General features: G+C 43.3%; 1 protein-coding gene across 5 annotated transcripts; it reads left to right on the top strand.

Annotated features, from left to right (window-relative positions):
• Window positions 1-2059: 2059 nt before the first annotated feature.
• Window positions 2060-26772, top strand: AP4E1 (adaptor related protein complex 4 subunit epsilon 1). 5 transcript variants are annotated; one of them, XR_014493474.1, is made up of 22 exons: window positions 2368-2579; window positions 4484-4555; window positions 4784-4907; window positions 5361-5434; window positions 6395-6516; window positions 7003-7162; window positions 8270-8436; window positions 8639-8712; window positions 9734-9856; window positions 9968-10077; window positions 10986-11129; window positions 11882-11990; window positions 12097-12215; window positions 13509-13808; window positions 15263-15377; window positions 16585-16711; window positions 17245-17506; window positions 18255-18827; window positions 18942-19126; window positions 19648-19805; window positions 20673-21013; window positions 23719-26772. XR_014493474.1 is itself a non-coding variant. In XM_083371012.1 (21 exons), exons 1-21 carry the CDS (start codon window positions 2406-2408, stop codon window positions 20831-20833), a joined length of 3453 nt encoding a protein of 1150 aa, XP_083227138.1. In that variant the 5' UTR covers window positions 2060-2405; the 3' UTR covers window positions 20834-26772. The 5 variants fall into 5 exon arrangements, 3 of the variants coding, with proteins under 3 accessions (XP_083227138.1, XP_083227137.1, XP_083227139.1); XR_014493475.1 differs by having other exon boundaries at window positions 21670-26772; XM_083371012.1 differs by having other exon boundaries at window positions 2060-2579; window positions 20673-26772.
• Window positions 26773-26840: the final 68 nt, after the last annotated feature.

Here is a 26840-nt window from a genome sequence, read left to right as displayed (position 1 = left end):
CCGCCTTAGGCATGAAAGCCTAGTGGATGTCTTTGAACCAATCACCAGGAGACAGTGAGTTCTAGTCCTGACTTGGAATGAAAGCCTGCTGGGTGACTTTGGGCCAGTCCCTCTCTCTCAGTCAAACCCACCTCACAGTATTGTTGCAGTGGGGAAAAGAGGAGGAACAAGTATTAGGTTTGTTCACCACCTTGTATTATTTATAATGTAATAAATGTGGGATAATAAATTTAATAAATGATACATCCACAGGAAGCCTAAAGCTGCTTTCAAAAGTAAGTGTAGGAACAGGATCTATGTCCACAGTTCTGATTTTGCTATGCTTCCTCCCAATAGTTCAGTGACTTAGGGGGGTGACAGCAATAGACTTCAACTATGGATAAATTAAGGGACACGGTGGCTCAGTGGGTTAGGACACTGAGCTTGTCGATCAGAAGGTTGGCAGTTTGGCGGGTCGAATCCCGAGTGCCGCGTAACAGAATGAGCGCCTGTTACTCGTCCCAGCTTCTGCCAACCTAGCAGTTCGAAAGCACGTAAAAATGCAAGTAGAAAAATAGGGACCACTACAGTGGGAAGGTAACAGCGTTCCGTGTGCCTTTGGCATCTAGTCATGCCGGCCACATGACCACGGAGACGTCCTCGGACAAGCGCTGGCTCTTCGGCTTTGAAACGGAGATGAGCACCGGCCCCTAGAGTTGGAAACGACTAGCACGCATGTGCGGGGGAACCTTTACCTTTACCTTATGGATAAATTGGTGAAGGAACTGTGGCTAAAATCCAGCTGAATAAATGTGGCCTTCTAGCTAAAGATTAAAGTCCTAAATAGTCTGTAGAAACTTAGAACTCTGTATTTAGATCAAGTCTGTCCAACCGTGGCAACTTTTAAGATCTGTGGATTTCAACTCCCAGACTTCCCCAGCCAGCATGAAAAATTCTGGGAGTTAAAAGTCCACAAGTCTTACAAGTTGCCAAAGTTTGGATATCCCTGATTTAGACTATCTTGTAAAAGGAAACAGATTATCTCCCACTTCTATGAAATGATTACTTTTTTGTGTTTGCATGATTAAGGATGTTCCAAAAGCTTTGAACTCTCCAAAGTTATTTTGGAAAGCTGTCTTTTGGTGCCATCTTCAGGCTTGCTTTTTATAGTATGTTTTTATTAAAAGTTTTTTTCCCCTTAATATGAAATACGAAAAAAGACAATGGAAAAAAGGGAAAGGAGATACAAGGAAGGGAACAAAAAAGAAATACAAAGCAGTGACTTGCGACTTTTAAAAGTGAAGTAAGACACATAACGATGTTACAGTATCAACTTCTTTGTTATACCAAATAGTAACTACTAACCATTTCTATAACAATAACTCTCATCAGGCTTCTCAGCATTTCTTGATCAGAAAAACTAATAATAAAGTGTTTCTACTTCACACAACCTTTCAATTGTCAAATACTTACTACAGTAGTCACATACAGGAGATAGGCAACCATGTAAATGCATTAAATAAATGAATAAAAATAAAGGCCCTGGGCACCAGCTCTTCCCCTGGCTGGGGATGATTGCTTGGGCAGTGGCATGTGTTTTATTTTTTTTTGGTACAGTATATCTTCTGCACTTTTATTGTAAGGTGCCTAGAGTCAGGTAAAACTGAGATAGGCACCTGTGGATGGATAGATGCAAGAAAGGAAGAAGAAAGAAAGAAAGAAAGAAAGAAAGAAAGAAAGAAAGAAAGAAAGAAAGAAAGAAAGAAAGAAAGAAAGTGGTAAGGAAGGAAGGAAGCAAGGAAGGAGAGGGGAGAAAGGAAGGAAGAAGGGTGGGTGGAAAGAAAGAGAGTGGGAGGGAGGGAGAAGAAAGAAAGAAAGAAAGAAAGAAAGAAAGAAAGAAAGAAAGAAAGAAAGAAAGAAAGGAAGGAAGAGGTAAGGAAGGAAGGAAGCAAGGAAGGAGAGGGGAGGAAGGAAGGAAGAAGGGTGGGTGGAAAGAAAGAGAGTGGGAGGGAGGGAGAAGAAAGAAAGAAAGAAAGAAAGAAAGAAAGAAAGAAAGAAAGAAAGAAAGAAAGGGAAGGAAGGAAGAAAGGAAGGAAGGAGAGGGGAGGAAGGAAAAGGCTCTTGGCGGGCAACTGGAGAAGGACGATGGGACTTGTAGTTCCCCAGACCCCTGCCCCTCTCCTCCCTTCCCTTCCGGGCTTCAGAGGTCCCCGGCGGGCCGCGTCTCCTAAGGCGCTTCCCCCGGGGACGGCCGAAGGCTGCCAGGCCCCGGCTGCGGGACTACCCCTCCCATGCGTCTCGGCGGGAGGCGGGACGCGCCGGGCCAGGCCTCGCCCGCCCGGAAATGAGCGCTGAGGCGGCGGCCGGGGGCCGAGGCCGGCGTCGGGCCTGCTCTTCCGGGATGCGGCGGCGGCGGCGGTGCGGGCATGAGCGACGTGGTGGAGCGGACGCTGAGCGCCTTGCCCGGCTGGCTGGGGCAGCAGGGCGAGCCCGCGGCGGCGCCCGGCGCTGGAGGAGTCCCGGCGCGGCCCGGCCGGAGCGCCGCCACCTCGCGCCTGGGCGGGCTGATCCGCAGCATCACCGCGCTCGCCTCCAAGCACGTAAGGCCGGCGGGGAAGGAGGCAGGCAGGCCTCGGGGCGCCCGGGAGCGCCGGGTAGGGGAAGGAGGGGGCACGTGCGCGCGCCTGCCATCAGGAAGCCCGGGAGGGAGCGGTGCGCGTGCCCCCGCTGCGGGGGGAGGGGGCAGAAGTGTCCGTGCGCGCAGGCTGCTTCTCCCTCCCTCCCTCCCCCTTTTCTCTCTCTCCCTCCCTCCCCTTTTCTTTCTCTCTCTCTCTCTCCCTCTTTTCTTTCTTTCTCTCTCCCTCCCTCCCCTTTTCTTTCTCTCTCTCCCTCCCTCCCCTTTTTCTCCCTCCCCCTTTTCTCTCTCTACCTTTCCCTTTTCTTTCTCTCTCTCTCCCTCCCTCTTTTCTTTCTTTCTCTCTCCCTCCCCTTTTCTTTCTCTGTCTCTCTCTCCTTTCTTTCCCTCCCCCTTTTCTTTCTCTCTCTCTCTCCCTCCCTCCCCTTTTTCTCCCTCCCCCTTTCTCTCTCTACCTTTCCCTTTTCTTTCTCTCTCCCTCCCTCTTTTCTTTCTTTCTCTCTCCCTCCCCTTTTCTTTCTCTGTCTCTCTCTCCTTTCTTTCCCTCCCCCTTTTCTTTCTCTCTCTCTCTCCCTCCCTCCCCTTTTTCTCCCTCCCCCTTTCTCTCTCTCCCTTTCCCTTTTCTTTCTCTCTCCCTCCCTCTTTTCTTTCTTTCTCTCTCCCTCCCCTTTTCTTTCTCTGTCTCTCTCTCCTTTCTTTCCCTCCCCCTTTTCTCTCTCTCTCTCTCTCCCTCCCTCCCCTTTTTCTCCCTCCCCCTTTCTCTCTCTCCCTTTCCCTTTTCTTTCTCTCTCTCTCTCCCTCCCTCCCCTTTTTCTCCCTCCCCCTTTTCTCTCTCTACCTTTCCCTTTTCTTTCTCTCTCTCTCCCTCCCTCCCCTTTTCTTTCTCTCTCTCTCCTTTCTCTCTTTCCCTCCCCCTTTTCTTTCTCTCTCTCTCCCTCCCTCCCCTTTTTTCTTCCTCCCTCCCTCCCTCTTTTCTTTCTGTCTCCCTCTCTCCCCTTTTCTTTTTCTCTCTCTCTCCTTTTGCAAGGTGCCTCCAGCCTCAGTGGCATGCCCGAGAGTTCCCTGGGCATGTGCAGAGTTCCCCTCCTTCTGCTTCCTCTATGTAGCCAGGGTTGCCATGCCTTACTGTGTAGAGTACTTGTATCTGCTCCCCCCCACCACACCTCGTGTTCCCCATTTTTCCTTCCCCACCCTGAATGAAAGAGGGAGGTTATTGTCTTCTTTCCTGACTGCTTTTTAAGATCTCAGAATGTGCAAAGTGAAAATAAGTGTCAGGACCCACCCCAATCCACGTCTTAGGAAGACAAAAACTCTTGGAGTCAGTTCTAGTCCAAAAGGAATTTTTACTAGGACATGTTTGGTTGTGGAAATAGAAGACAGGACCTGGTCTTGTTTTACAAATTGAAACTTTATAAAGGGTTCCCGGTTCAACCCCCCTTCCCTCAACCCCATTTGGTCAGCCCCCCATCCTTCTACTTCGTGTCATCCCTTTCGTGGGGAAAAAAAAGGAACTTCGAATCTTTAGGGTTATTGCCTTCTTCCTCTCCAGAATTAAAAGAAAACACAAGCCAGATTTCTTCTTCTCTAACCCTCCCTTTTGTTCCCCCAGTTCAAAAGGTTTCCCTTGGTCTTTGAAATAACCTAAGGCAGGCTGAATCCACATGCGCTCCTCCTTCCTGGGGAGATGGCAGAATCCATGGGAGGGGGGAGAATAATGTTTTAAACATACATTTATGAATGTGATATAAATGGATTCTGACAATAAGGTAAGAATCACAAAATGTGAAGTGCTTTTATAGAAATAGTGTTTAGCTCATTTCCAGGGGTTCTTTTTTTTTAAGCAATGTTTTCAATTTTATACACTGCTAGGAAGAAGAAAAACTTATTCACCAGGAATTAAATAATTTAAAAGCCACTGTTTCTGCACCAACTACAACTCTGGTAGGTCTTAAAGATGAAATAAAATATAATTCCTAATGTTCTATCTACTAGCCAGTGCTGATAGTTCATAACTTGTTGTAATATTTAGATTTTAAACAATTATTTTTTATATCCCACTCTCCTTATGCTGGTCTATGACCGTAATAAAGATTTGATTGAGGTGAGATATAAATTAACTAATAAAGATACCAAATTGTTTTTAAAGACATTTTATTTTTTGCACTTCAGAAATTGATGAAGGAATGTATGGTGAGGATGGTCTATTGTGAGATGCTGGGCTATGAAGCCTCTTTTGGATACATCCATGCCATTAAGCTCGCACAGCAAGGCAATCTTTTTGAGAAAAGAGTTGGTAGGTATTTTCATTAATTATGTGTTTCTTCATCTTCAAGTCCATAAATCATAACGCATTTGCGTTCTTTATGTTGGTAAAACAGGCTTTTGGCCTGGTATCTCCCAAACCTTTACAGTATTCAAGTCAATGAGCTTCTTGGAGAGATGTATGTAGGTAAAATGAGGACCCAGATTGTTGGGGGCAATAAGCTGACTTTGTAATAATGCCGCTTGGGGGGGGGGGGCGAAAGCCCTAATAAGCAGGCATATACATAGAATGAAGGCTATTGCTAAGCACATTGGTTTGTGCTTAAATTGTAAGCCGCCCTGAGTCTTCGGAGAAGGGCGGGATATAAATGGGATTAAATAAATGTATGTCATTCTTGCTATAAATTGATCTGAACTTGTAGAATATATTTGGAAACTATTTGATGTCTTAATGCAGAATATTTCCCCCCACACTTTTTTTTAGGTTATTTGGCAATTTCTTTATTTCTGCATGAAAATCATGAGTTGCTGGTTCTGCTGGTGAACACAGTGGTGAAGGTATGGTTTTGCAAAGTATGCTTTAAAGCGTAATTTTTTGAGCTGACTTGATCCACCAGGCTTAAGGGAAAGCAGAATGCTTGCTAAATGTTTTCCTGTGGAGGAGAAAAATGGAATATTTTAAGATCTGCTGGGGTTCCTTTCTGCCTAACTACAAGTTAATGATTTGTGTGAATCATAGCAACGAGAGCTTGTCAGCAGACACACATGCACACACAAATTGCACTCAATACCTTTCAAGTCTGCCCTTTCATTGGTAGTGGGATTTACCAAAGGCCAATCTTTTTTTTTTAACTTACTAGAAAGCAACAACAGTTATAGTTTGAATATAAACTCTCTTTGATCACTGCACTGTTTTCTTGCAAACATTGCAAGTTAGTTTAGAATGTTTCTCAAGCTTCATTCTTCCAAGTCGGTAACCCATATAAACTGGCTGCACAGTTACCATAACGAGATAATGTCTGTTTTATCTGCCTGCTGAATGTCTGGTGATTGACATTTATCCAGCCAGTGAAAATGTGGAGAGGTTTAGTGCAGGGGTCTTCAAACTTGGCCCTTTTATGACTTGTGGACTTCAACTCCCAGAATTCCTCAGCCAGGCATGCGTGCCTGGCTGAGGAATTCTGGGAGTTGAAGTCCACAAGTCATAAAAGGGCCAAGTTTGAAGATGCCTGGTTTAGTGGATGACTGAGTGTTGTGCGATGTTATTAATGTTGGGAGATATGAAAATGAAGAAGGGAAGGACATGAGATGAGGTGGTGGGTTGGTCAGCAAGTTGCCTGGAGGAGAGAAGTGAAAAGAAGATTTCCCCCAGATAGCAAGAAAGGTTGTAGAATGGGGCAAAACTCACTTAACACCTCTCTCGCCTAGATACAGAAGTTTTGGGCTCAGGGTTGACTGTAAGACGAGGACTGTCTGTAGTCAGCCCATTTAACAAAATCCTTCCCCTCTTCGTGGCAGGATTTGCAGAGCACGAACCTCATGGAGGTGTGTATGGCCCTCACAGCGGCCAGCCAGCTTTTCCCTCAAGAAATGATTCCAGCTGTGCTTCCGCTCATAGAAGACAAACTCCAGCATTCTAAGTACGTGCTAGGCCTTGGCTCCATTTGTTGGGAAAGATCTAGTTTATAAGAGATCAAGTGTATTGCAGTAGGGCGAAGCCAGAACTGAAAGGTGTCCGTCCAAATCCCTAAGTTCTACTCTTCCCTTCCATAACTATTTTTCATTGCTCTCCCCCGCCCTCCCAGTGTAACAAATCCAGTTCTAGCAATATGTTTTCCTAACGGTCAGTTCAAGCACAATTTAGCCCCCTTCTCCTTCCAGCTGGGTGACCTTGAGGCAGCGTCTTGAGGAGATGCAGCATTTACTTCCGTTTCCCAACATTCCTCCCTTCATTTCCCCTCTCCCCAGTTCATGACCGTCTGTGACCGCAGTGAAGCACAAGCAAGCATAGGATGGTAGCTGACTGTATTGTATGAAGCTTGTGAGAAGGCTTCTGTAAACACAGAGATCAGGGTCAGCCTGGTAGTAAGAGCCGAGCTCAACTCAATCTGATTCTTTTTTTTTAGGGAAATTATTCGGAGAAAAGCCATCCAGGCACTCTACAAGTTCTACTTAATTGCACCTAATCAAGTCCAGCACATTCACGACAAATTCCGGAGGGCACTTTGTGACAGAGATGTGGGTGTCATGGCGGCGTCTTTGCACATCTACCTGCAGATGGTGAAGGTGGGATTCTGAAGCTTCTTGGGCTGTTAATTTTGACAGCACATATTCCGCGACAGAAGTTTAACCGAATGTAAACAAGAATGGCTTTCATCCGTACTATGAATGACTCAGCGAGTCAAATATAAATATTTAGAGCAGGGGTCTTCAAACTTGGCCCTTTTATGACTTGTGGACTTCAACTCCCAGAATTCCTCAGCCAGGCATGCTGGCTGAGGAATTCTGGGAGTTGAAGTCCACAAGTCATAAAAGGGCCAAGTTTGAAGACCCCTGATTTAGAGTGTGGTTTTTAAGAGGAAAGGGAACTGATTGAAGATTGAAATCAAAACACATTTTACATGCCTACAAATATTGTACGTGAGTCAGAGTAGAACAAAGGGAGGGTTGGAAAATAATATTTATCTGTAATACTTTTAGTACCTTTTTTTAACTTTCATTACGGTATTTTTAATAACAGATTGTGGGGATTTGGGCATTTAGCTTGGAGATTCCAATCCTTTTTCGCACTGCTAATTCAATATTTTATATGGTTTCTTCTCATAACTGTACAGTTCAGTAATTGTTTTGGGCACTTAACTATATTTCAGTGTCAAGTAATATTACAAGGTCCAATATTCTCTTCAATGACAAAGGAGCTTGCTGTAATAGAACATGTGCCCCCAAAATAAAATTGTAATAATGTGGGCAAGAGAGAGACAATTGGAGTCTTAAAATATTGTCTCAATCTTATCCTTAAAATCTGATTAAATCTCATGTAACAATACTGGATTCTTGTAAGGTCCGACAGCTCTGAAATTTCAGTCCTTTTTCAAACTGACATTTGCTTCTTTTAAAAAAGTAGATTCTCTAGATGACTCTTAAGGGCAGTATAGAATTCATACCACTGATTTAGACAGTGCTTCTAAAGAGACCCCCTTAGAGATACGCATACTTGCTGATCACAGTGTGTTCGTTCTGTGTTTTGCGTTTAACATCAGTTGCCTTCCGGTGTGAGAAATTGTTAAAACATTAGCTTTCGCGTGAAAAGAACAGGGAAAATGGAGATGAAATATCATGAATTGTGTTGACTGTCCATTTATTCTTAATTGTGTGTGTTGTATTTTTGTCTAGGAAGATTCCTCGGAATATAAGGATTTAACAAGCAGCTTTGTAACCATTCTGAAGCAGGTGGTTGGAGGAAAGCTACCTGCAGATTATAACTATCACAACACTCCAGCCCCTTGGTTGCAAATCCAGCTTTTAAGAATATTGCGGCTACTTGGAAAAGATGATCCAAGGTAAATTCTCACAATTTCGATATGGAAAGCGAGGGGGGGGGGGAAAGTATTATTTGCAATACAGTTTTGCAGGTATGAACAATTTGCACGCCAAATCATTGTTCAGAGTTATCGAACGGTTTAAGTCTGATAAAGGGCTAGGGAATGACATAAGTCTCCCTTTTTTTTTAAAAAAGTGATTTTTTTCCTCCTCCTGTGTCAGGACCAGTGAATTAATGTATGAAGTTTTGGATGAATCTTTAAGGAGAGCAGAAATCAATCACAACATTACCTATGGTAGGTGAAGTAAGATTATCTAACATAAGAAGAACAAAATGTATAATACAGATAGTGCTTGGCTTACAACAACTCGTCTAGTGACCGTTTAAAGTTACAGTGGCGCTGACAAAAGTGACTTACAGCATGATTGGCTTTCACACGATCGTTCCAGCATTCCCTGTGGTCACGTGATCAAAATTCAGAGGCTTGGAAACTGACCGGTATTCATGACGGTTGCAGTGTGCCAGGGTCACGTGATCCCCTTTGGCGACCTGGTGACAAGCCGAGTCAATGGGGGAAGTCAGATCCACTTAACAACCGTGTGACTAACTTAACGACTGCAGTGATTCACTTAACAGCCGTGGCAAGAAAGGTCGTAAAGTGGGGCAAAACTCATTTAACAAATGTCTTGCTTAGCAACAGATATTTTGGCCTCAATGGTGGTTGTAAGCTGAGGACTCCCTGTACTAGGTATTCCTGCTGGTGGCAGAGACCGTTCTTGATAGAATATTGACATATGTGCTCTAATGCAGAGTTCCCCAACCTTTCTGTCAATATTGGGGAGAGGGGGGGAAAAGAGGGGATGGCCTTGTGGGAGGGCAGGGCATGCTTGCATGTGTGCACACCAGCATCCATTGTTCGCTTGCATGGGGCTGCGAGTGCCCGTGACATTCACACCAAATGGGGCCGCAAGCCCCCATGACACTCGCCCAAGTGGGGCCGTGACCCCCTGCCACGCTTGCCAAGTGGGGCCGTCAGCCCCCACAAATAGGGCTCCATGCGCCCATGACACTTGCATGAGTGGGGCTGTACGCACACACATGCACCAACCATCTACTCGTGCAGCCTGGTTGCAAATAGGCCACGGACTGGTAGTGTGCCGCAGCCCACAGGTTGGGGACCCCTGCTCTAATGCACTACGAATGCTTTCCTGCCTCGTTGTCAGCTGCTTGGATCTGTTTTTAATATTCCTGCACCGTCATTTGATTTGTTTTTTTAATGCATCGGATCTCCCACATTCTCTTTGCTTTTCCTGCAGCGATCCTGTTTGAATGTGTCCACACCATTTACACAATTCACCCCAGATCTGATCTGCTCGAGAAGGCCGCCAAATGTATTGGGAAATTTGTCTTGTCTCCTAAAATTAATTTGAAATATTTGGGTGAGTTCTCTCATTTTCTCCCCCCCCCACACCTCTAACGGAATAAATGCTGAATGCCTATAGTTTCATTTTTTCCAACTTTCTCTTTTCTTTTTCCCCCCCCCTCCCTAGGACTAAAGGCTTTAACATATGTTGTCCAGCAAGATCCCAACCTTGCACTGCAACACCAGATCACAGTAATTGAGTGTCTGGAGCATCCTGATCCCATCATTAAAAGAGAGGTAATAAAAACCCAAGTTATCATTTTTGTTAGCAAAGTAATACATAAGTGCAGGCAGTCCTCACTTAATGGCCGCGGTCGAGCCCAAAACGTCTCTTGGTAAAGGGAGACATTTGTTAAGAGTTTTGTCCCATTTTATTGTCATGCTTGTCAAGTCAATCACCGCAGTTGTTAAGTTAGTAACAGGGTTGTTAAATGGATCTGGCTTCCCCATTGGCTTGGCTGATCAGAAGGTTCCACAAGCTGACTCAGGGACCCAGCAGCCGTCATAAATATGAATCCGCTGCCAGGCGTCTGAATTTTGATCACGTGACCACGGGGTTGCGGTAATGGTCGCAAGTGTGATAAAATGGTCGTAAGTCATTTTTCCCCCAGTGCCGTTGTAACTTAGAATGGTCACTAAACCAACTGTTGTAAGATAAGGCCTACCTGTAATTGCATTTCTTCGATTATTGCACTAACTCAGACATGTCAAACACAAGGCCCGGGGGCCGGATCCGGCCCGCGAAGTGGTTTCATGCGGCCCGCGAAGCCATCCTGGAAACAGGGAGGGAACGGCCCCCACTGCCTTGGCCCTGGCCCAGAGACCCTCCTCCTGCCAGAGACCCTCAGATCTGTCCCATTCCTGCCCAGGCCCCCACAGGCACCCTTGATGAGAACGATGTAGAGCTGGCGACGCCCACCCAGTAGGCCATACACACTCTAGCCACGCCCACCCAGTAGGCCACGCCCACCCTGGCCACACCCACCCGGCCCCTTGAGGGCAACCGCAATGCTGATGCGGCCCTCAATGAAATTGAGTTTGACACCCCTGCGTCCCTAAACTGAACGCAGCATATGTTTTATCTTCCTTCTGTTTCACTCGAGTGACATTTATTAAACCTTTATCCACTCCGCCGTCTCCTTCAGACCTTGGAACTTCTGTACCGAATAACCAACGAACAAAACGTCACTGTCATTGTACAGAAGATGCTCGACTACATAAATCAAAGCAAAGAGGAGTATACCATCATCAACATTTCTGGGAAAATAGCAGAATTAGCTGAAAAATATCCTTTTATTTGCTGCGTGTGCCTGCTCCTATTAGGTGAACTTCTGTATTTCTCCGAGTGCTTTAATTGTCGGTGTGGATAGAATCATTTGGATGGTTGTTCCATTTTATTGCATTTTATTGCATTTTTGTTTTTTTTTTAAAAGGATCTGCCTTGCGGTCACCTAAAGTTAGCCAGGTTGATTGTATCAAGATCAAACTTTTGCTCACAACTGAGTCACGTTACATCAGAGCTGCACAATCCGGATCGTGCCTTTGAAACTGCATTCCTGGCATCTGAAAACCATGGAAATCTCAGCAAATATATGTACTTCTTACTGAACAACCACAACTGGGACTGGCAACTTTGCCACTAAGGGAGACATCCTGTGACTTGTGATTTTACTGCTGGCTTTTCCACTGCTTTTCAGAAGCCAGCTGTGGCGCTTGCAAATGGCATTTGTGATGGCAGGAACACTGCGATGGTTGTACATGGGAGAACTTGTCATAAAGTTACTTTTTTCAGTGTGGTTGTAACTGAACAGTGGCTAAACTGGACCGTCATTAAGCCAGGACTGCTTGTAATAGGTACAGACTTGTGTGAATGAACGGCTTGCTATCATTTCAGGTCCTTGAACACTTTAACAAATGCTTCCCCCTCTTTGCACGCAAGTAACTTCAATAAAGACATTTATTATTTGGACTCTGTAATAGAACACTTAATGCTGTCTTGAAGGAACCATTGTGTCCTTTCCTTAATGTCCCTGGCACATATGCTCCAAACAATGAATGGTTCATCCAGACGATGAATGCCGTGTTTTCTGTAGGAGGAGATAAAATGCACCCCGACGTTCTGAACAATTTCTTGAGACTTCTTGCGGAAGGTGAGCAAACTGGAGGGTGAGAATAATGCAATCCTCTTATTAAATGATAGTAATAATGAAAGAATAGCTATTTCCATCAGTTAAAAAAAACCTCTCTTTTTCTTAGGCTTTGAAGATGAGAAGGAAGACATTCAGTTGCGATTTCATGCCGTCCAATCTTACCTATCCTTATTAGAGGACAAAAATGCAGTTTATCCACAGAAATTTCTTCAAGTTATGAGTTGGGTAAGGAAAAAAAAAAGGGACACGGTGGCTCAGTAGGTTAGGACGCTGAGCCTGTCGATCAGAAGGTCGGCAGTTTGGCGGGTCGAATCCCGAGTGCCACGTAACAGATTGAGCGCCTGTTACTCGTCCCAGCTTCTGCCAACCTAGCAGTTCGAAAGCACGTAAAAATGCAAGTAGAAAAATAGGGACCACTGTGGTGGGAAGGTAACAGCGTTCCGTGCGCCTCTGGCGTCTAGTCATGTTGGCCACATGACCACGGAGACGTCCTCGGACAAGCGCTGGCTCTTCGGCTTTGAAACGGAGATGAGCACCGGCCCCTAGAGTCGGAAACGACTAGCATGCATGTGCGGGGGAACCTTTACCTTTACCTTTAAGGAAAAAAAATAGTATTTAAAGAATGAAAGATGAGACTATTTTAACATTAGTGAAATCTAAGTATAGACAGGTAATTAAACCTTGGAGGACTGAATTGCAACTGTACACAAGTCCAGATGGATTTAGAATATTTTGAAGGAATTATTATGTATTATTATTATTACTTAGTATTAATATTAGTCATCATAAGGATGACTCTCTTGATTGTGTGATTCAGTTGGAATTTTAGTTATGAGATCATTATCACTGCTTCATATAACTGTTACCTAAAAAATTCAGTTTGGGTTCCAAAAATCCCAATTCTATGCATTGCTTCTTTTCATGTGCCTATATACATAACTCCAACAAAAAGCCGCCTTTTCAACATCAAATTTAAAACATTTTTATGACTTTCAATTAAGATCTTATTAAAGTCAAATTTTGAGTAGATACAAACAAAGCTACCGGTAATTATCTGGCAGTAATAAGTGAATATTTTTTTAACTGCAAACTTTCTTTAGAATTTGGAAAAGGTAAAAACAGTTTTGGAAGGGGCTTCTGATTTTGCTCCTCTTTTTTCATTCTTTGACCATTATTTTTTAAGTGTGAGGATAAATATTCAGTATAAAGAATAATTCATTATAAGAGACAACAAGATAGAGTTGGAATGAGAACCAAGTGAAGATGAAAACCTTATTATTACTGAAATTTTGGCTTTAAAGGTCTCATGTCCTTTCCTTTATAAAATATTTGTCTCACTGAAAAACTTTTTAAGAAATATATTCTTCCTGAATATTTCTGTTTCGTGTAATAGAAGATGAAGGTTGTCAGCGTTGCTCTTACATTCAGTTTAACAGTTTCTTAAACTAGAGAAAATCCAAACTAGAATTTACAATCTTGTGCTTGACTAATCGTGACATTTTCATTTTTTCCTGGCAGGTATTGGGAGAGTACAGTTACCTCCTGCAAAACGTGGATCCTGAAGTTGTTTTAGCAAGCTTGTATCAGATCCTTAAAAGCAACGCCACTTCTGAAACCAAAGCTTGGATCATGGCTGCAATTTCTAAAACAGCTTCCCGTACAACCAGCTCAAAGACGGTGGAAAAACTTCTCTTGGAATTCAGCGCATCTTTGGATACCAGCATGAGGCAGCAGGCGTTTGAATTAAAATACCTTTATGAAAATAAGGAATTGATGAAGAGATTGTTTCCACCTGATGCCAGCTGTAAAAATGTTGTGGTGAGTCCTTGTTACTGCAAGGTGCAATGGTACGTGAGAATGACTTTAGGTGCAGGAAGAAGAGCTGCAGACGGAGCAGTGGTCAGACAAAGGCAACTGAGTCTACAGTTGTTATTGGGCTGTGGCAAAGTTTCAGAAGGGACCCACCCCCCTATGTTTCTTAGACTGAAATGCAAGGGTGGGGGGGAGAGATGGGGGGGGGGCTCTGTGAATTGCAACCTTACAATAAAGACAGAACACATATATGTTGCATAGAGTATGTTTAAATGTGTGTTATGTATGTGTACACTTGTGAGAGCAAGCAGCTAAATTTCATTTTTAATGCGTGCCATGGTGCCCAGAGTAATAAAAAAAAATGACAATAAAGGTTATTTTATCTAATCTAATGCGAAATTTTGTTTCAAAATAATATTTTCAGTAAAGTGATACCTGCACTATAAGCCATTAATTTATTATCCGATGGATTTTTTTTTATAACAGCTTTGGCTTTCTCGTTTCTACAAAGTCATCTTTTGTCCTTTTCTCTCCTTGTTTTAAACACTTTTGTCCACTTCTAACAATTGACAGTTCGGCTATAAATTGTGATTTTGCAATCTAATCTAATAGTCCTGAGGGTATTGTCTGACTACGTTGACGGTACAGGTAATCCTTGACTTACAGCAGTTCGTTTAGTGACCTTCAAAGTCACAATGGCAGTAAAACAAGGGTCTTATGACCATTTTTCACAGTTACCGCCTGTCCAGCCTCTCCACGATTACGCGATCAAAATTCAGACCTTTGGCAACTGGTTCGTATTTATGACGGTTGCTGCGTCCTGGGATCACGTGATCCCCTTTGGCGACCTTCCGACAAGCAAAGTCAATGGGGAAGCCAGATTCACTTAACAATCGGGTCACTTAACTTATCAGCTACAATGACCCACTTAACAACGGAGGCAAGAAAGGTCGCAAAATGGGGCAAAATTCACTTATCAAATGTCTCGCTTAACGACAGAACAGAAATTTCGGGCTCAGTGATTGTCGTTAAGTCGAGGATAACCTGTATGTGTATCCTTGCTGCTTGTTTCTTGAGAATTAAGGGCTTCCGATGAAAGAGGAGGCCTGTGTTTTTAAAATTTGCTCTATAAATAAAAGATCTAGACGAGCCATTTTACTTGGAACTGTGCAGACTGTTCTGTGGACATTGTTATTGTTTTCCATAATAATAAAACCTAATGTCTAGGCTTATCCACTTAGCCCAGTACTTGGTGAGGACATCTGATTCCAATTAGATTCTTGCAAGAAGCTCAGTGTACCTTTATAGTGCCAGAGCTGCATGTGGTGAACGAGCGACAGGGATCTGGCATGCCTGTCGGTCTGCTGGAGAAAAAAATAAAATGAAATCCAGAAGGATGCTTCCTTTAAAAAATGTCCTAACCGAATAACCATCTTTAATCTGTCTCTGATTCAATACAGGTAGATGCTTCTTTGTCTTTCTTAGACGGCTTTGTGGCTGAAGGACTGGACCGGGGTGCGTTGCCGTACAAACCTCATCACCAAAGACAGGAAGAGAAACTGTCCCAGGAAAAAGGTCATTGCTTTCTAATAAATGAAGATGACATATTGCTTCCTTAACTAATTCCCAATTGCTTCCTAACGGAACAGTTAAGCAGTGGAGCAGAAGTTGCCTTCAGAAATTGTGGGTGCTCCATCACTGGAGGCTTTTAAGAAGAGAACGGACAGACCCTTGTCTGAAATGGTGTAGGTCCTCCTGCTTGAGCAGGGGGTTGGACTAGAAGACCTCCAAGGTCCCTTCCAGCTGTATTCTGGTTGATTGATTGCTTAACTGAATACTTTCCCCAAGTTTCGCAGCAGATATTATGTTCTGGCTTGACATCCATATCAGATTTAGAGATGGGTAAAAGCTTGCAATTATCCATGTTTTGCCATGAACCAAAACACCACCCATTTCAAGAATTATCTGTAAGGCCTAGAAGGGCCGCTAAATGTGCCACATTCTTGTCGAAAACTTCCTGTCGTCCGTGGAACTGCCCGTCCTTTTTGTGATCTGGATTACGGGTAGTGTTGGATTCACCACCACAGTTAGGACTGGGAAATTTGCCATTAAGTGGTGCAGTCACTAAGTGAGGCTTCAGGGGACCATCCCTGATTGTATGACCTATTTGTTGCTGTCGGGAAGTTAATTCCTGGGGTACTGAAGCGAGACGTCACATGATTGTGATGGAAAGCAGAGCCCTGGTGGCGCAGTGATCTGAATGCTGTATTACTGTCTTAACTGCCCACAGCCTGGCGTTCGATCTTGACGGGGCTCAAGGTTGACTTAGCCTTCCGTCCTGCTGAGATTGGTCAAATGAGGACCTAGATTGTCGGGGGCAAGATGCAAATAATGCTTCTACATTGTAGATCACCCAGAGAGTGCTGCAAAGCACTATGGGACAGTACTTAAGCTTAACTACTATTGCTATTGTCATTTTATTTTTGCCATTTTTGCCTTCGGGCTTCGTCCTCGATTTTGCTTGTTGGTAGACCACTGGGAAGGTTGCAAATGGGGATCATGTGATCCCAGGACGGTGTAACAGTCATGAATGCAAGGTGGTTACCAAACACCCAGTTTGCGATTTTTTGACCACCAGGATGCTACACCTTTCTAAATATGTGGGCCAGTTGTAAGTTTCTTTATCAGCATCGTCGTAACTTTGAACGGCTGCTACATGAATGGTCGTAAGGCCTTGTATCCCTTGTACCCTGGCCTTGATGATTGTTATTTCTCTTTGCAGCTTTGAACTTTGAACCCTACAGGGAATCCCTTTCTCGGAGCTTCCCTGTATCCAGAATTGCTGGCAGGCAGTCTCCAACCGGACTTTCTCTGGGCTCGGATAATAGTGTTGAGACTGGACAGAAAGAGTAAGTGTCTTTGTCTCTTCAGCAAGAGCTTCTAAAACGCTCTTGAGCTGCCTTCCGTTCATTCCTTGCTACATAACTGTTTGACCAACAAAACAGTCACTTCTGTCAAAGTCAGGGCAAAGGGAAATGCGATGCTATCGCTCATACTAAATTCTGAAGCGAGTGGGAGACCAAGCAGTTCTTGACATGCCTTGGTGACACCTTTGCCATACAAAAGGTGTAAGGGACAACTAGAAGGACATCTGCAGTGGACTTAATTCTTACAGGGTTGAAATGGTTGAGGGAACGGAAGCTATAGGAACTCTGGGGGAACAGGGAGAATGATTACTTAGTGGAACCGGTTTCGCACAAACAAGCCAAGCCCCATCCACGGGATGCAGGCAGCCCATCAAATCACACACTCTCCAGTCCGTGGAAAAATCTCTCTCCACGGAACTGGTCCCTAGTAGCCAAAAGGTTGGGGACCTCTGAACTAGAAGACCTGCAAGGTCCCTGCAAGGATTCTATGATTCTAACCACTATCACCTCTTTAGGAACAACAGTCTGAAGCTTGAGGGCGTAAAGAAATTGTGGAGCAAAGAAGGCTACCTGCCCCAGAAGAAAAGCCCAGAAGAACGAGAAGAGAAAACCTCCCAGGCTGCTCTTCAGGGCGGCCCATCAGTAGAGACGGTGGCCAGCACTTTCCCGTTGCAACCTAAGGAAGAAACGACGGAGGTCCCAGAAGGGACCAAAGAGAAGCAGCGGCTGGCTTCAGCGCTCTTTGTCGGGCTAGGAACACAAAGCAGCACCAGTCTGGTAGGATGGCTCAGTTGTTGTTATTTACTCATTTCTATCCTGCCTTTATTACTTTGACAAAGAAGTATTTGTTTATAAATAAATATAAATAATACTCCGTCCTATTTTCATCCCTGGGCTAAGTGAGAAGAGGGACTGTCCAGCCAACTTTCACGGGTAAGGCGGGACTAGAACTCCCAGACTCCTGGTGATTGACCCAAGGTCACCCAGCTGGCTTTTCATGGCTAAGATGGGATTAGAACTCCCCAGGCTCATAGTGGATTGGCCCAAAGTCACCCAGTTGGCTTTCATGTTAAGGCGGGACTAGGAATCCCAGACTCTTAGTGATTGGCTCAGCTGGTTTAAAGCCGAAAGGGAAACCTGGAACTCACAGTCTCTTGGTGATTGGCCCAGAGTCACCCAGCTGGCTTTTATGGGTAAGGCAGGACTTGAACTCACAGTCTCCCGCTTTTTAGACTGGCACCTTAGCCACTAGACCAGGGGTAGGCAACCTTGGCTCTTTTATGACTCACGGACTTCAGTTCAGGAATTTTGGGAGTTGAAGTCCACGAGCCATAAAAGAGCCAAGGTTGCCTACCCCTGCACTAGACCAAACTGGCTCTAAATTGAAGCTTTAATGTGCATGGTACATTTTTAGGATTCCCTCCCCTTCTTAGCTCCTATTGCTTTGGTTGAGATGGCCCATTCCAATTTCCGCTTTCATTTTAATCCTGCTTTCCTATCTCACTCTCTTTCCTTTCTTTTTAAGATGGGCAAAACAGACTCCCCAGCCCAGAAGTTTACAAGGAAATTGAAAATGAACGAAGCCTTCCCTAATGAGAGTTCATCGTCTATGGAGAGCTCGACTACCACTTCCCTATTTCCGGAAGCGTTAAGTGGAAAGAAGGACCTTTTTCTAAACAATGGGCATCTCAAATTCAGGAAAGCTTCCTTAAATTCTGCTGAAATGCCTGAATCCAAAACGGTGCTCGATCGCTCCCATTCATTGCCGGAAGGTGGTTTGAATGAAAAGTCCCCGGATGACCAATTGTCACCATCTTCTTTATTTACCTACGGTCACATGGACGTTTTTCATCCTTCCCCAAGTTCTCCCACTATAATTCAAAAGCAACTTTCTCAACTAACTCCTCGTCTACCAGACGAAGCAAGCCAGCATCCTCATTCAGACATTTCAGAGCTCTGCGGCAATGAATCCCTGCTTGTATATTTTTCTAAGGTCTGGAAAGAGGACAGTTTTCTGGTTTTTTTATTTCTCGCCAATAAAAGCCCTTCCGTTCTGAAAGACGTCAGTCTGGAATTCCAGCACTCTGAACATTTTAAGGTAACCATTTTAGCACGATTTCTGCTATGGTGGTACTGGCTCGGTGGTGATCCAGCAAAGCCTCTTTTAACCCGTGTTGTTGTTTTTTTCCTTCTTTCTTCTTTTACATTGAAGATGGTGGAAAGTCTTGACTGCCAACTTGCTGTGATAGAAAGTAAAAATATAGAAAGCTTCCAGATGTATGTAGAGATGGAGAAACCCCGTTCTTCAGGAAAAATCTTTGGTTGCATCAGTTATCCATTAGAATCAGATGTGCATCTCAGATTTTCTATCTCTCTAGAGCTGTTGGATTTTATTAGGTAACTGTATAAAATAATTTTCTTAATACGTATGAAATGTAAACTAGAGCTAATTAAGTTTAGCTACTTGGCAAGCTTCTCTCCCACAGTTAGGTTTCTCTGTTTCTCCTCCTCATCCTCTCCTCCCTGTCCTAGGTTTTTTAGTATTGGAAAACTGAATGCTTCCAAGATCGGTAGATAAAGAGGGATCTGCCAAGACGGAACAGGCAACTTGTAACCGGCACATCTCTATATTTTGGCTACTTCAATAGCAAATCATATTTGTAGTGTAGTGGGGGGGGGGGGAATGTCAGTCTGAGCCCATCTTAATGAATATTCCAATATCTGTTTTTCATGAAATCTTTCTTAGCTTGGCTGCGTGTCCTTTGAAAATCCACCCCAGTGGATGGAAAGGCTGTCTTTCATGAAAAGTTTTAAAAATGAATAGTAGATTAATTAAACCGAAAAAAATGTTATCGTTACCCATTCCTTTAGACTTATTTTTTTCTTTTCTTCATTTCGGTCGACAACCCTGCTCGCAGACCAATGAAGATGAGCACAGATGAATATGGAAAACTGTGGCTCTCCATTTCAAATGAAGTCAAACAAAATCTAAAGGTGGCACCATCTCAAGGTAGCCTGTCCATGATGCTAGACGTCTTTCAGCAAAAATTGAAGTTACATATTGTTGATATCATAGGTATGTAACTTAAAATTGTTTCAGATGCATGACATATACGATCCTGAAATTCTAGGTTAGTGCCAGTAGCTTAAACCACAATTTTTCCAAAATTAGAATGATTTGGCTGCTAACTGAGGTGAAGCTACAATTGGAAACCATTTGGGTTTTTCTCAGAAATTTGCATCGCCTTTCAGAGTTTCAAGAACATGGAGATGCCGGCAGGATGTCTGTAGTCATTTTCCACTTCCCCCAAATTCTCAGTGTTGAGAAAATGTTCAATAATTGTGTGTTTCTCTCCCCTTTCTACATCCAAACTGAAACCTCAGGGAGTGGCAGTTGAAGAGGAATCAGAACCAGCCATTTCCTCAGTCATTGGAGAAGAGAAAAGGATATTTGAGGAAATGAGTATTTTAATCAGCCTCAGCTAGCAGTATTCATAAAGCATAATATTGTAGCTAGGATCCAAAAAAAAAAATCACACAATCCCCCGACCACCTTTGAGGCAGAAAGTTGTTGGAAATTCCCATAGGCAATGTGTGACATTTTCTCTTTGAATAATAAACCCACATGTGTCACAGTGATTGTGCCTTAAAAGGACCTGGTGTAGGAGAAGAGCAGGCAGAGCTGGGGTGGGTGGGTGGGGTGGGTGGAGTTAAGCACACCATCAGCTTAGAATTGTTATGTGGCCAGAAACAGTTTTAAATCCAAGTCCTCTCGAATTCTGTCGACTGTTAATATAGTGCCAATTTAATATTAAACTTTAGTTGACTAGATTCTTGTATGTAGGCTCGAGCGATAAATCTTCTGAACTGCAATTTCATGTACGGTCCTGATCCTTTTTGCCTGACACCTGGATATTAAGAACTTTCCAAATGCCTTCTTTAGGAAATGAGGGAATAGCCACTTGTCGACTGCTTCCATCAACCCCGTGTCTTCTCCACTGCCGGCTCCATGCTGGAAAGTTAGCCTTGTGGTTCAGATCCCCTTGCTCTGCTCTACCAGACTGTTTACTTTATCAATGTCAGAAGGTGATGGAAGAATGCTGAAAACCACACGGTCTCGTTTTTGGACGGATATGAAGGAAGGGTGTGGTTGTGCATAGGGGTTTACCCCACCCAACTTCTGTTCTACACGGAGCGGAGATGTGCCTTGGCATCAGTGTGGCTCTCCTTCCAGAGGGAGGAGAAAACCCACCACGATCAGCCTGACATTGAGAAGACAGTAAGGTACGGGTAGCTGAATGAGACATGTTATGCAAGGCACGTATTTTCCATTAAGGTATTTGTATAACTCACAGGGGATTAGTAGTAGGATCAGTTACTTGAATTACTCAATCACTACGCTCCCTAGTGCAGAGAACTGTCTTAACTTCTGTTTAGTTTTCCGAAGCTTTTGAAGTGGCTTCTTAAGCACTTACAGAAACAACCTGCGGATCACGAAAATGCAGGGATAATCCTCAGCTCATCAATGCATCATGGCTGGGTCATGGCACGGTGAAAAGTTCTTGGCTTGGCACCAGCCACCATTGACTGTACCTCAACAGAGACATCGGAATTGGGGGGTCTGTCTTCAGTGTTTTGATCATATGGATATATAGAATGACTAGGGGTTTTGTGTGTGTGTGTGTGAGAGAGAGAGAGAGAGAGCAAGGAAGTACCTTTTGCAAAGACAGCTTGAGATGGGCGGTGTGATTCTAGGTATGCAACACAGAGCTTCTACAGTTTTTGCGTGAACTTCCAGATCTTTTGACTTGGTGAGCTGTCCCTCCTCATCTTCCTACTACCTTTGGCCATGTGAAAATGTAAATGATTTTTTTTTAAATAATAACTTACAAGTGGCGAACATATTTAATATTCCTTCCTCCTTCTATTTTCTCTACAAGAACAACGCTGTGAGGTGGGTTGGGCCAAGAGAAAGAGTGACTGGCTCAAAGCCACCCAGTCGGCTAAGGCGGGACTAGAACTCACCCTCTCCTGGTGTTTGGCCCAAAGTCACCCAGTGGACTTTCGTGCCTAAAGCAGGACTAGAACTCACCGTCTCCTGGTTTCTAGCCTGATGTCTTAAAGTGGATGCAGCCAAGTATTCATCTAATAGTATCTTTTTAGTAACTTTCTTGATCAGTGGGGAAGATAAATAGAAACACAGCCAGTGTTTCAATACCTTAGCCCAGTGTTTCTCAATCTGGCCAGCTTTAAGATGGGTTGCACTTCAACTCCCAGAATTCCCCAGCCAGCAGTGTTGAGTTGAAGTCCTTATATATCTTCTAGTTGCAAAACTTGAGGAACGCTAGGTGTATAGGTTTGTTTCCCCCCACCCCCCACCCCTTATCTTATGCCATTAACTTCTTTTGCTTACCATTTCTTAGTTCTGGTAGCTCGTTCTGAAAATGACGGATATGTATATGTAGGTGTAATTAACACCAGCTGCCTGCAGTTAGTGCAGGTTCGCATCTCACCAGGCTCAAGGTTGACTCAGCCTTCCATCCTTCTGAGGTAGGTAAAATGAGGACCCAGATTGTTGGGGGCAATTAAGCTGACTTTGTAATAATGCCGCTTGGGTGTGTGTGTGTGAAAGCCCTAATAAGCAGGCATATACATAGAATGAAGGCTACTGCTAAGCTTGTAAGCTGCCCTGAGTCTTCGGAGAAGGGCGGGATATAAATGGAATTAAAATAAAAAATAAATAATTAATGGATAGAAGAAGGCTATGTTGCTAAGTGGATTGCAGGGCGCCAAGGGACAAAACAGAGACATCCTTTGTGAACTGCACACAGTTCTGATTGTAAAACATCAGCTCTTTCAAAGTTCGCCCATCTTCTTACTCAAGAAAGTACAACGCAATTAACTAACAAAGGGGTGGAATTTTGGTAGGTTTTTTTCTTCTTCCTGATTTTTCAGTGTTGTCACAAAGGAGTTAAAATGCACTAAAGAAATACATTAAATCAGGCATGTAATTAAACCATGGCAACTTTAGGACGTGTGGACTTCAGCTCTGGCTGGCTGGGAAATTCTGGGACTTGAAGTCCACACGTCTTAAAAGTTGCCGTGGTGGGAGACCCCTGTATCCAATTACCTACAGAGACTGTTATACGATCATATTTACTATATGCCTTACAGATTAAAAATAAGAACTTAAGAGGCTGGAAAAATTAATACATTGGAAATATTATTTCTCTATGACTGTTCAAGGTATACGATTTATCCTAACAGTTTAGGAAAGCTATAATTTCAAGTCTATGCAGTTTTTAACCACTGTCATCAAATGAGGCTTAAGTGGGGAGTTTCTGGCCTTCCAGATCTTACTCAGCTACAACGCCTAGCATTCTTCGCTACTATTTGCAGTTGTAGCCGAGCCCTATTTGGAGGCTGAGAAGCTCCCTACCCATCTCCTTATAACAAAGATTCATCCTTCTGCCCACTGCAGATCCTGTTGTCCTACTTCTGTCAAGTATCTAGATCTTAACAAAGCTTGCTGGGACTTACTGGGTTTTCCTTAATTGTATCCCATCTACTTCCTTTTTATTTACAAACTGTCTGCAGAAGTGGTTTCTTTCTGTTCTTTTTGCCACGTAACTTAAACTAATTGCAATGTAATAAATTATCCTGCGGCACCAAACAACTGTTGTGCATCGGTCACTGGGCCATTTATAATATCAAAGGACTGTTGTGTAATGCAAAATCTAGGCATGCTGTAATGAGCATTATATGCTACCCAACTGGCCTAAACTTGCAGTGCCTGTATCTACTGAAGAGGCCCATAAGGAATAATCAAAACATCTCAGTTTAGAAAACAAAAGTATCAAAGTCTTATTAGTTACATCATTCCCAATGACTAGGTGTGACAGAGTGAGGATCTTTGTCCTTGGATAAAATACAATGCTGTATCCTACATCATTCTAACCATGAGTTGAATAGTGTCATAATTTCTCCAGATGTCCAAAAACCACATGGAGGCCTGGTGGCTCAGAGGTTTAAAAGACACCCGAGAAGGTCTATGCTCCAGCGGTTTGAGTCCTAACAGCACGTGATGGAGTGAGCTCCCGTCACTTGCCTCAGCTCCTGCCAACCTAGCAATTCGAAAGCATGTAAATGCAAGTAGATAAATAGGTACCACTCCAGTGGGAAGGTAACAGTGCTCCATGGTTCACCGGACACTCTGTGCTGTGGTATGATGTCATGCTTGGTCATATGACCGTGAAAACATCTTCAGACAGTGTTGCTTCAAAGGCCTGGAAACGGAGATGAGCCCTCCCCTAAAGTTGGGTACAACTAGTGGAGTAAAACCCACAAGGACTCCTTACCAGAAATCGCATGTTTCTGGAGGGCATCAAACAGCAGAAGATAGACGTGAATGAGAGGGATTAAAGTTACAACAGCAATAAACAGAATCCCGGAGGAGAGACATCACAAATCATTTAATGTATAATTTATGGCAAGGAAACACTATGTCTGACTCAAAACACTATAGATATTGTGGAACCGATGGTTTTACACGGTAACCCCACCAATATAAAAGTAAACACATTGAACATACAGTGTAGAACCAGTCTTGAAAAATTACATAAATACTCTTCCATATGTTTAAGGCTACTCAAGTCTCATATAAATATAAATGGCAAGACATTTAACTCCTTAAAAAAATAGTCCCGAGTTGGAATGCCAATATGTGCAAGAGGTAACATGCCTGCCTGGCTGAAAATAATCGGATGGGTCTGACCACAGTGAGTAAATTAAAGCATTTGGTTCAACAGTTAGTAGATATGGATATCTGGGCAATTTCCAGAGAAGATGCTTGTACATTCAAAAAATATTATGCTAATTTTCCATTTGATAAAGACAAACTGTTGACTAGTCTGAAACAAGGCAGAATTAGACCCAGTTTTCAATCAGGTTGCTTATTAAATTGTGCTTTAAGCTATCTTGTGTCCTATGTGGGTATAATGATTACATTGACACAAATGATTAAGCCAGCATTATGCCAAAACATGGTTTACCAAGAACAGATACGCAACCTGATTAACTCCTGTTAAGTCACTTTCTGCAAGATGAAGCAGTTAAACGGACTGCTTTCATGCAATTACAGTATTCGCTGTCATGAATAATGTAACCGCACGAAATTGCATTTCCTGCAGTTACACAATGTTCACATCTGCTGTCGTGCCATTACAGTATTCACCAGGTGAAATAGGAAAACAGGTAGTCCTCGACTTACGGCAGTTCATTTAGTGACCATTCAAAGTTACAACGGCACTGAAAAAGGTGACGTGATCATTTTTCACAGTGATCGAAATTCAGATGCTTGGCAGCTGGTTCATATTTATGACCGTTGCTGTGTCCTGGGGTGGGGTGTGTGTCTTGTGATCCCCTTTGGTGACCTTGTGACAAGCAAAGTCAGTGAGGAAGCCAGATTCACTGAACCAGGTTTAGTAACTTGCCAACTGCAGTGATTCACAACTGTGGCAAGAAAGGTTGTAAAATGAGGCAAAACTCACTGAACAAAAGAAATTTTGGGCTCAAATTGTGATAGTTAAATTGAGGACTATCTGTATAACCTCTTGTTTGTATGGCATGGCCTTGTAGGCTTAACTCACAATTGCTACTCTGCAAATACTCTGCATGTTCTTTTGCTAGAAACGTATTTATTTGCAGGCAAGACCCACTGAGTTTTAATGGGTTAATTTGGGAGTCATCAACAAGACTGAAAAATCCCCATGTGTTTTGTCCTAGTCCAGGGGTAGGCAACCTTGGCTCTTTTATGACTCGTGGACTTCAACTCCCAGAATTCCTGAGAGTTGAAGTCCGCGAGTCATAAAAGAGCCAAGGTTGCCTATCCCTGTCCTAGAGAGTAACACTTCGAACAAGGGACCACCGTTCTTTTGATGCGCTTTCAGATAATTTGCTATCAGCACATTTTGCTATACGGTCGTGTCAGCTTCCTGAACAGAAATTGTGAATCACGTAAGCCATCAGACGAGAATGATGTTTTTGGGAGGAGGGGAGGGGTTCATTAAAAAAAAAAGGAAAACTCAAGCAAACATATCTCCAAGGAGATGGTAAAAAGAATTCCTTGCGTTGGTTCCTTGGGATAACATGGGCATTACCAAGTATATTTTTGGCACAGCATGGATGTGGTTTGGTTTGGCTTGGCCCGTTTCTTTCAGCAGGTGCCATCTGCTGTTCTTCTCTCTGGTCTCCCATTCATTTTCCTGTATACCATCCAAGGTGTCTACTGCTCATCAATTGTCCGTTCTTCCCCTGGTGATTCTCCCAAGTGAGCAATCCTTCTGATGGAAAACATGGGATGATGGAAAGCTGCAGGGAGATCCACCATACCTGGAGCCTCTGCTCCATTTCAAAACTTCCCCTGTTGCAGTTGAACATGATAAGGTCTCTCAAAGGGCCTCCTTGGTCCAAGTGTCCGTTTCAAACTTTCTCTGCTCTAGAACCGAATTTTGTTCACTTTGGTACTACCTGCAGCAATGGGCGAGGACTTTACGGAATGAACTTTTTTTAATAGCTCCTCTTTTAGAGCCTTTAGAGTCTTAATCACCCTTCATTAAGAGAGCCATGCCAACTTTTCCATTATTTTCAGCGGAAACACTATACCCTTTTAAAGCAATCTTGAGTTTTGTCCCTGTTTCTCGCATCAAAGAGTTTCCCCTCATTTTTCAGTTGGGATTGTGTGGTTTTTTCTTTTGAAAACAAAGCTTTTCCATTTTAAGGTTTTCTTCTGCAATGAAAATGTGGGTTGTTTTACTTGGTGTCCAAAATGGATCTTCGGGTTTATTTTGCAATTGTGAAGAAAAAAAATTCCAATTGTGAAGAAAAAAAAAAAACCTCGCGCAATTTCTTTTGCATTGTAAATGCCATTCTCTGTGCGAAAATGTTCTTTTTATTTGCAGGGTGAAGTACATCTCACTTCTGATGGCTTTTCATTACAAACAGAAAGTCACATGTTCCAGAATAAAAGTAGTTTGTTACCAAGATATTTTGTCTGGTTTTTTTTATACATATATAAAACAGAAGCAGGCTCTTATATTCCTTTCCCAACTCT

The sequence above is a fragment of the Vipera ursinii genome (genome assembly GCF_947247035.1).
Source record: "Vipera ursinii genome assembly, chromosome: 11".
Taxonomy (NCBI): Eukaryota; Metazoa; Chordata; class Lepidosauria; order Squamata; family Viperidae; genus Vipera; species Vipera ursinii.
This window is presented reverse-complemented; position numbering and strand designations above follow the sequence as displayed.